Source organism: Sciurus vulgaris, assembly GCF_902686455.1.
Source record: "Sciurus vulgaris genome assembly, chromosome: 2".
NCBI classification, from domain to species: Eukaryota; Metazoa; Chordata; class Mammalia; order Rodentia; family Sciuridae; genus Sciurus; species Sciurus vulgaris.
In genome coordinates, this window is record NC_136462.1 from 178,059,417 (window position 1) to 178,068,460 (window position 9,044).

Here is a 9,044-nt window from a genome sequence, read left to right on the forward strand (position 1 = left end):
CACACCTTTGTGACCTTGTTGAACTTTAATTACCTCCCGAAAGTCCCTGTCTCCAAATACAGTCCTGGTGGGGGCTGGGGCTTCAATCTATGAATTTTGGGGCAAACAGTTCAGCTTATAACAGGGACTAAGGCCTAGGACATATAGTAATTCAGCCTAAGGAAGCTTAGTAGAACCTTCTTGAAACCTTTCTCAGTTGGTCCATTTATACATCTTTTGTACATCCTGGATGCTCCCCTGGCTCCTTGGGAACAGCCATTAGAGACGCCCTGCCTACATCAAGCTCTTCCTTCCATTGGGGTCACAGGCAGTCAGAAATTCTGGCACGTAGGAGGTAGGGAACTGGGGAACTCAGGGGACCACTTACTGACACATGGGAACTCTAAGACAGCTTCTTGCAGAAAGTGATTCCTGGGGTGAAATCTGGAAAAAAAGTTAACTGGTGGAGACCAGGTACGTGTTGCAGGCAGGGGAAACAGAGTTGGGTGAGAGGGACCCTAGCTGGCCCAGGGCCACATTTTACTCAGCGTGGTTGACTGTAGGTGTGAGAAGGAGTCACAGGAGGTGAGGTAGGTCCAGGCCAGATCAAGGGGGCCTTGTCAGTCAAGGTAAGGAGTTTGTGGGGGGCGGGTAGGAGGTGGTTCTCCAGCCTCTGGTCGGGTTGCTGGGCCTGGGAGTGGGGTGCCACGGGGAACTCCTCCGAGGAGGTGCCAGGTGGCCGCAGCCTGCCATGAGGCTGAGCCGCAGAGGCCAGGGTGTGCTGACCCCAGCATTCCCGCAGAGCATCATCGACATCTTGGAGTGCTCCAACAGGAAGAGGCTGCAGCAGCTGAAGTCTGAGCTCCAGGACTGGGAACATAAGGAGGAAAGCAAGATCAGCTGTAAGGAGCCTTGGGACAAACCCCTGGCCCACCCTGTTCCCTCTGGGAGGACGGCTGGGGCATTCGCCCACCTTGCCTTCAGAAGCCGCCGGCCCCTCCCTCCTCGGCAGAGGGAGCTCCCCAGATGCAGAGCTGGTGGCTTGCTTACCCAGCTGCTGGCACTTTCTAGGCCTCGTGTGTCTGCATTTTTTTCCTCCTCAGCCACTACAACCACCTGTGAAATGGGCTGCTTTCCCATTTTACAGATGAGGAAACTGTAGCTCAGGGAGGCAGAGGAGCCTGCTGAAGATCACACAGCTCGGAGCCAGAACCCAGTCCTAGCCTCGCTTTGTTTATAAGGTTCCTCTGGGAGCCAGTGACCAGGCAAGGACCCAGGTCTCCTGGCTTCCAGCCTGCAGGGCCTTGAGCAGCCTAGAGGGGGCAGGGAGCACTGACCAGCTAGCCTTAGACGCTGGGAACCCGTCCCCAGAGGAAGCAGCGTAGACCACTGGAGATTGTGTCCCTATCTCCCTGGTCTCAGTTCTCTGGGTGCATGTCTGAGGAGGCTGAGGTTCAGGAGGGATGAGCTTGAGGAGAATCATGTAGCAGCCCGCAGAGCTGGACTGGTCTAGAGATTTTTTTGAATTTTTTAATTTTTTGGTACCGGGGATCGCACTCAGGGACATTCAATTACTGAGCCATGTCTGCAGCTCTTTTTTGTATTTTGTTAAGAGACAGGGTCTCACTGAGTTGCTTAGGGCCTCGCTAAATTGCTGAGGTTGGCTTTGAACTCATGATCCTCCTGCCTCAGCCTCCCGAGCCGTTGGGATGACAGGCGCACCCCTGCGCCCTGCTGGTTTAGGGATCTTGCAGCCGTTTAGCTTCTCTCTCAGCGTTTCCTCTTCCCTTGCAGGCCCAGGTCACTCTCTAGGGACTTGACTCTTCACCTCTGCCCGGACTTGTGTGAGCTCATCTCGGTGCAGACCCCTGTCCATTGACCATGGAGAGCCTGGGTCTCCTGAGAAGGGGAGGCCCTGCCTCCTGTCCCTCCGACCTCTCCTCTCCGTCCTTCCTAGGCCTGGAGCTGCAGGTGGAGCAGCTGAATGCCAAAGTCAAAAAGACCCAAGAGGAGGTGAACTTCCTGAGCACGTACATGGACCATGAATATCCTGTCCGGTCGGTCCACATCGCCAACCTTGCACGCCAGCTTCAGCAGGCCAAGGACGACCAGCAGGTAGGGAGAGCCCCTGGCCTGGCTGCACTGGACCATGGGAGGCAGGGCGGGTGGCCAACCCGCTTCTGCTGGCCCCCAGGATGAGCTGGATAACCTCAGCGAGATGCGCAGAATGGTCCTGGAGTCGCTATCCAACAAGATTTGGGAGAAGAAGAAAAAAATTCTGAGGTCCCTGGCGAAGGTGAGAGGTCAGCTGCCATGGCGGGTCTCCGGGTCCTGCGCCATCTGCCCTCTTCCCAGTCCTCTGCCCCTGCACCTCCACCCCCCAGCCATGTGCTGCTGCCCCAGAAGAGGTGCCCAAGGCACGGACCTCTCCTGCTCCCACAGAGAACTCTGCACCCCCACGAGAAGGCTCTTCTGCATAAGGTCCAGGACAGCCAGCTCAGGCAGAGGGGCAGAAGCACGGTCACAGAGGTGAGTGGACAAAGAAGCCCAGGGTCCCTCTCAGGGGCGGGGTCCCCAGTGCCTCTCCGGGCCTGGCTTACCCTGACTGCTGCTCTGGAGGTCCCTGGCTCTGGTGTTGGCCTTCCTCCTGGCCAGTGCCATTACTGCCGCTTGTTATTCATCGAGAAGGAGCTGAGGCTGGCCTAGGCCACCCCTCGCCAACCACCATCACTGGCGGTGACACGTGAGCAGTGTGTCCCCCATCGCTGCTCAACCGTCAGCTTCTACCCTCTTCACCCCTCAGAACCTATCATTGGCCACCACCTGTTAGGGCATCACGAACGTCACCATCACCACCTCTTGAATTGACTCTCATCATCTGGCACCTTCCTCGGTTTTCACTGACCATGAGCACCCGTCACCAGCTGGGCCAGCCTCCCTTAATTCTCACGGTCCTGCAGGGCCTCCCCCGCAGCAGGTCCCTGTCCTCACCAGCCCCTCACCTTTTTGTCACCGCAGCACACTGTCACCAGCTGTGAGCCAGCCCTGCCCTGAACGGGAGGTCTTCTGTCTTGGTCCACCACGTCCTGGGGACAAAGCCCACACCCTGTTCCCAGATGTCCCAACTCCTGGCATTTGCCCTTCTCTCCCTTTAATTGGGGGCCACTGGGCCTCCCCCCCCACCCCCGCCCGCTGTGCCTCACCCCTCAGTTCATAGAAGGATTGAAGGAGAGGTTGCCCGTGCTGAGGACGGAGGCAGAGGAGCTCCGGGCTCAGATGCAGGAACCCCGCGAGGTCGTTTTCAAGGATGTTCTGCTTCGGAGACCCAAGTATGTGATGTTTCTGCAACTAGCCATGCTCGGGGCTGAGGAGATGCTCTGTTTTCAGGAAATGCAGCCTCGTGTAGATGGCAGAAGCCCGCCCAGGGAGAGGGGAGGCCTGGGGGTCCCCCAACTCTGCCACTCGCCACAAGCCGATGAGACCTTTCCCATCTCTGGGTCTCATTTTCCCACGTGGAGATGGAAAGAAGGCTGGGCGAGGTGATCTGTAAGGACCATCTGGTTCCCAGATTTCAAGTGTCCCCCTGGTGGGTTGTTGAAGGAGGCAGAGTTGAGCCGGGTGGTTGGTTCCAAAGGAAGGCCTGGGATGCCCCTTGTGCTTGGCAGGCTCCTTCCCTTCCAGAACCAGTTCTCTGCCTGCTCTTCCTTGGTTCAGGCCCTCTCTGGTTGGGCTGGGGGTCCCCCAGACCAGGCTTCTCCATGATGGCCCTACAGGACCCTTTGAGAATTATTTAATTTTCCTTCTTCATCTCTACGTCTGTCTCCTCTTCCTCCTGAATTAAGTGCCTATGAAGAACCAGGCACTGTGCAAATGAAAGTCACCCTTGGTCCTGCCACCATGGCATCGAGGAGGGAACCAGATATTAGTGGACAATAAGATAGGAATGTAGCCAGGGATGGTGGTGCACACCTGTGATCCCAGCGACTCAGGAGGCTGAGGCAGACGGATTGCAATTTTGAGGCCATCCTCAGCAATTTAGCAAGACCCTCAGCAACTTAGTTAGACCCTGTCTCAGAATTTAAATGAATAAACAAATAAATAAATAAATAGGACTGGGGATATGGCTCAGTGGTAGAGCACTCCTGGGTTCAAGCCCCAGGACCAGACACCACCAGCAACACCACCAGCAACCAAAAGCCGCAGACGTAAAGAAGTGCTAAGGGAGGAGTCCATGGTCCTGGGAGCGCATGTCCCAGGCAGTGGGTCTGGGGCAGTCAAGGAAGGTTTCCCTGAGACTGTGACATTCCTTGAACTGTCTGAAGTTGGTGTAGAAGCTCACTAGGCGAAGGGCCTGAGAAGAAGCCATTCTGGGTGGTGGTGCCAGGGTCTCTGGGGTGGCCTGAGTTGGCGCCCGCGCCTTGACCTGGGATTTGAACGCACTGAAATGGGCCTGAGAGGGTTGGGGTGGTGTGGGCCAGGGTACCAGGGTTTTCTGCGGAAGCTGATTTAGAGAATGTGGCTTATGTCTCCAGCTCTGGTGGCTTCTGAATACTGAACCGGAATTAGGCAGATGGAGCCAGCTGGCCTTGGCGAAGCTGGACTGGAGGGGAACTTGTCCTTGTGGGCAGCTTGTTGCTGAGAGGGAAGGAACTGGGCTTCCCATGGGCCCTCCCTGCCAGGCTCACTGTCCAGGTGAGGAGCAGAGGAGCAAAGGCGCAGAGGGGCCCAGAGCAGTGCCCTCACCCACATGGAAGGGACCATCGGAGTGCAAAGCAGTGTTCCCTTCCCAGGGTGGGACCGGCGGGCTGCTAAGCAGAGGTTCGTGAACTTCAAGATGCGTACCTATCCCCTGGACACCTGGAGATCTTTTTTTTGGGGGGGGAGGGGGTATACTGGGCGTTGAACCCAGGGCTGCTCTACCATGGAGCTACATCCCCAGCCTTTTGTTTTCCATTTTGAGACAGGGTCTTGTTAAGTTGCCCAGTCTGGCCTCCTGACCTCGCAGTCCTCCTGCCTCGGCCTCCTGAGTAGCTGGGATCGCAGGCAAGCGCCTGTGCTCCTGTTACCCAGAGATCTTGTTAAAAAGCAGATCCTAAGGCGGAGGGCTGTGGTGGGGCTCTGGGTTCGATATCACCAAGAAGTTCTTGGGTGATGCTGCTGTTTCCTCCAGCCAGTGGGCCACATGCAAGGCCAGAAGGATCATGGTAGGAAAGACCTTCGTATTTCCACCAGGCGTGTGGCTGGAATATGGAGCGATGGGGAGAATTTGGGACAGAGCCAGCAGCTCAGCCCCTGGGGCCTCCAGGCAGGGCCCAGCAGGTCACGGTTTTGTACTTGATCCTACAAGCAGAGGTGCCACGCTCAGATTCGTATTCCAAAAAATGTCATTCTGAAAACAGTGTGGAGGTTGGAGAGGACCCAAGAGTGGGAGCCGGAAGTCCCACTGGGTGTGGTGGCAGTGGTCCAGGGGAGCATTGGGAGTGGCCTGGACAAGTGGGTTAGCAGAGGAGAAGGAGGACTGGATGGATTGGAGAAATTTTTTTTTTTTTTTTTTTCCCAGTGCTGGGGATTGAACCCCGGGCCTCCTGCTTGCAAGGCAAGCACTCTACCAACTGAGCCACATCCCCAGCCCAGAGAGATGTTTAAGAGGGGAAAACCTGTAGGACTGGGGATATTTGGGAGTGGGAGGTACAGGACAGGGAGACATCAGGACTAACCCCTAGGTTCCTGGCTTTTCTGCAAGTGGCTGGTGGTGCTGAATCCAGAGCTAGGGCAGACGGGGGTGGGCAGGGGATGGAAGCACCAGGGCAGCCGTGCACTGAGCTGGATGGTAAGTGTGATTGATGCGGGGACCTCAGGCAGTGACTGAGTAGATGAGTGCAGACCTCAGGACAGATGTTGGCAAGTGATAGAAATTTGGATGCTGCCCGTGTAGAGATGCACCTTTTAAAACGATCAGGACAAATCGTCCAATATATGGAAAGGCCGAGGGAATGTGATACTGAATACCCAGCTGCCCATCTAGGGTTAGAGATCGTTACCTTTTGCCTGCTAGCTTCATCTTCCTTCATTTAAGCCAAGTTTTGGCGGAAAGTGTGGTAAATTGCAGACGTCCTGACATTTCATACCTAAATGCTTTGTGCGCATCCAGTGGGTTATTGAAACTGAGTGGTGACGGCCCTGGGAGGCGTGGAGAGAGGATGCCATCCTGCAGCCCCCCGTGTCCATGCTGGTAACCATGAGGGGGAGTTTGTTGCCGATGGGAGCCCCGCTCGGCGGGCGCCTTTCATTCAGTCCTGCCAATCACTCGGCTTGGAATTATTAGCCCCATTTGACAGATGAGGAAACTCAGGCTCGCTGGTGGTCTGGCACACAGTAGGTGCTGTCACCTTGGTGTCCACCGGAGAGCGAGACTCAGAGGGGAGACGTGACTTGCTCACAGTCTCGGACCAAGTCCTCCTGATTCCAAAGGGAGTGACTGTCCTGGGGCCTCGGCGCATCCTAGGTGAGCCCCTGCTCCCTCTGGACCTTCGTCCTCTTTAGTGGAACGTGAGCCCTGCCTCATTTCTTCTCCATTCTTGACATTTTTGTGTGTATAGGTGTGTGTATATGTGTGTACGCATACCTGTGCGGCTGTGTGCGGTTGGTCGCGGGTGGTGTTTTGGGGTGCCCCCCCCCCGTTTTGAAGAGCAGGACCGTCCCCAGGGTTTGCTGTCCCATCCCCTAACTCTGGCCCACTATTGCCCCTCCACACTCCTCTTTGCTGCTTCCCTCCAGATGCACCCCAGACATGGACGTCATCCTCAACCTCCCAGAAGAGGAGCTACTCCCCTTCTAGACAGTTCCACGGCCACCCGCCTCTTCCGCCCTCTTCCCAGCACCTGGAGCCTTGATTGGTTGCTGAGTCTCCATTCAGCTGCGATCGAGTCCCTCCTCACCCTCTCCCCTCCTTCCTGTCTACAATTCTTTCTCTTCCTTCCTTTGCAGGCGTGCTGCCCCTTGGGCCAGGTGGGGATTCCCAGTTAAAATCTTCATTCCTCTGTACCAATAAAGCTGGATTTGCCTTTGCTTTGTGCTGAGTCTGGGGCCCTCAGCTTTGCAGAAGATGTGATAGGGATGGGTTTTGCCTTAAGGTAAAGGGTGGCCAGCTGCGGTGACTCTATCTGGGGCTCAGAACGTCTCTACGGTATGTGCCAAAGTGATGCCCCAGCTCTGCGTCCCCATGCCCCTCGCTGCAGTGGGAACCCGGCTTCCCATGTAGTTTGTGCCTAGAGCTGCTGAGGACGGTGCCATGGCAGAGGGGCGACTCCTTAAGTTCAACACCTGGGAACTTGTCAACGAGGCTGGTGGCTGCCTGGTCCAGCCAGCTGACTGTCCCCTGCCTCTGCCCCAACTGCAAAGGGACATGAACCCACACACTCAAGGGCCGAGCTCTGTGCAGCTGTGTCCCGCAGGCCCTGGTGGCGGGCTTGGAGACGTACTTTCTGGGTCCCCCTTCGAGCAAGCACCTGAAGCTGCTGTTGGCAGGCCACCAGACCTTTCTGGGACTGTCTGAGCTGCAGAGAGCCATTTGCCCAAGGTCAGCCCTTCCCACATCCAGTGATGTACAATGTGCAAGAATCCAAGGCCCAGATGTTTTGGTCCACCTTGGAACAACTCACGGGGAGAAATGGCTTGCTCAGGGTGACAGAGGAACTCAGTGCATCTGAGTTGAGCTCCTGCTCCCTCTTGACCTTCATCCAGATACCTAAAAGTCCTGGCTCCAGAGCTCCCCGGAGGATTGGCAGAAGCTGTCCTGGGGTCTGTGCTGCAGCTCAGTCTGTGTCTTCCTCAGCTGCTCACTGATCGACCACCTGCACCCCACACTCCCTCTCAGAGTCGGCTTCCCTGGAAACCCAGACTGAGCAGCCAGGAGCCTCTGGCCACTCTCTGGTCCATCTTGTGCATTAGACTTGGTTAGAGATAACAGAACAACTCACTTGACCTAAATAATAAAATAATCAGGTGAACAGCCTCAGGATTCATCCAAAGTCAGGTGATGGCACCAAGGACCCAGTCTTTGTTTCTCTGCTTTGCCTTCTGAGCTGCCCTCGTCCCAAGGTTGGCGCTGCTGGTGGTCCTAATACGCCAGCCTCTCCTGGAGCCATGCTGTACGCACAGCCCTGCAGGAAGGGAGAGTGCTCGGTCCCAGACGCCAGCCGAAGTCTTCAGATTCACTGGGATTGCGCATATTGCGTGCCCACCCAGAACAGGCGGAGAGGGCCTTCTGGCTAGTCCAGGTCCCACGCTCTGGAAGCCAGTAGGCGGTCTCCAGAACCATTCCATCTCCAAACACATTGACAGGGTTGAACATAATAGCAAATACTTAAATGGAACTTGGTCTGAGCTTTGTATGTATCAACTCGTTAAATTCTCCCAAGAACAACCCTGAGGTAGGCATTGGTCGATTTTCTGTTTGTCTTGTCTTTTTTTTTCTTTTTTTCTTTTTTTTGGTACTGGAAGTTGAACCCAGGTGTGCTTAACCACTGAGCCACATTCCTCAAGGCCCTGCCCCCACCTTTTTTGTATTTTATTTAGAGACAGAGTCTCACTGAGTCACTAGGGGCCTCGCTAAGTTGCTGAGGCTGGCTTTGAACTCAGGATCCTCCTGCCTGAGGCTCCTGAGTCACTGGGATCACTTGCACTACCTTGCCCAGCCCACTTCTGTTTTTCAAACGAAGAAACCTGAAGAGATGAAGTGACCCCGTCCCCCCATCATCAAGCTAGTAAGTGGTAGAGGCAGTTTTCTTCAAACACTATACTATCAGGAGCTCAGCTGAGCTGGAGAGAATCTCTTAACATGACCATCCTTGACCATTTGGATAATGCTATGGTTTGAATGTTTGTCTCTCCCAAATTCATGCTGAAACTTAATCCCCAGTGTAAAGGCATTTTGGGGAGTGATTAAGCTGTGAAGGCTCTGCTCTTAATGAATGTAATTAGCTCTTAGAAAAGGGCTTGAGGGAGCTGAGTGGGGTGGTGTGCACCTGTAATCCCAGTGACTCAGGAGGCTGAGGCGGGAGGAT

At 55.4% G+C, this 9,044-nt stretch overlaps 1 protein-coding gene across 5 annotated transcripts in view; it reads left to right on the forward strand.

The window, feature by feature from the left end:
• LOC306654554 (uncharacterized protein C20orf96) overlaps nt 1-7,028 on the forward strand; it is a 52,486-nt gene extending 45,458 nt beyond the window's left edge. For 2 of the 5 annotated variants that reach the window (XM_079128319.1, XM_079128318.1), the window contains 5 exons: nt 782-881; nt 1,937-2,094; nt 2,174-2,275; nt 2,422-2,508; nt 6,757-7,028. In XM_079128319.1, the coding sequence (XP_078984445.1) occupies nt 782-881; nt 1,937-2,094; nt 2,174-2,275; nt 2,422-2,508; nt 6,757-7,005 (696 nt within the window). In that variant the 3' untranslated portion in view covers nt 7,006-7,028. The other 3 variants (XM_079128320.1, XM_079128321.1, XM_079128322.1) reach the window with 3 other exon arrangements.
• The last annotated feature ends 2,016 nt before the right edge of the window (nt 7,029-9,044 follow it).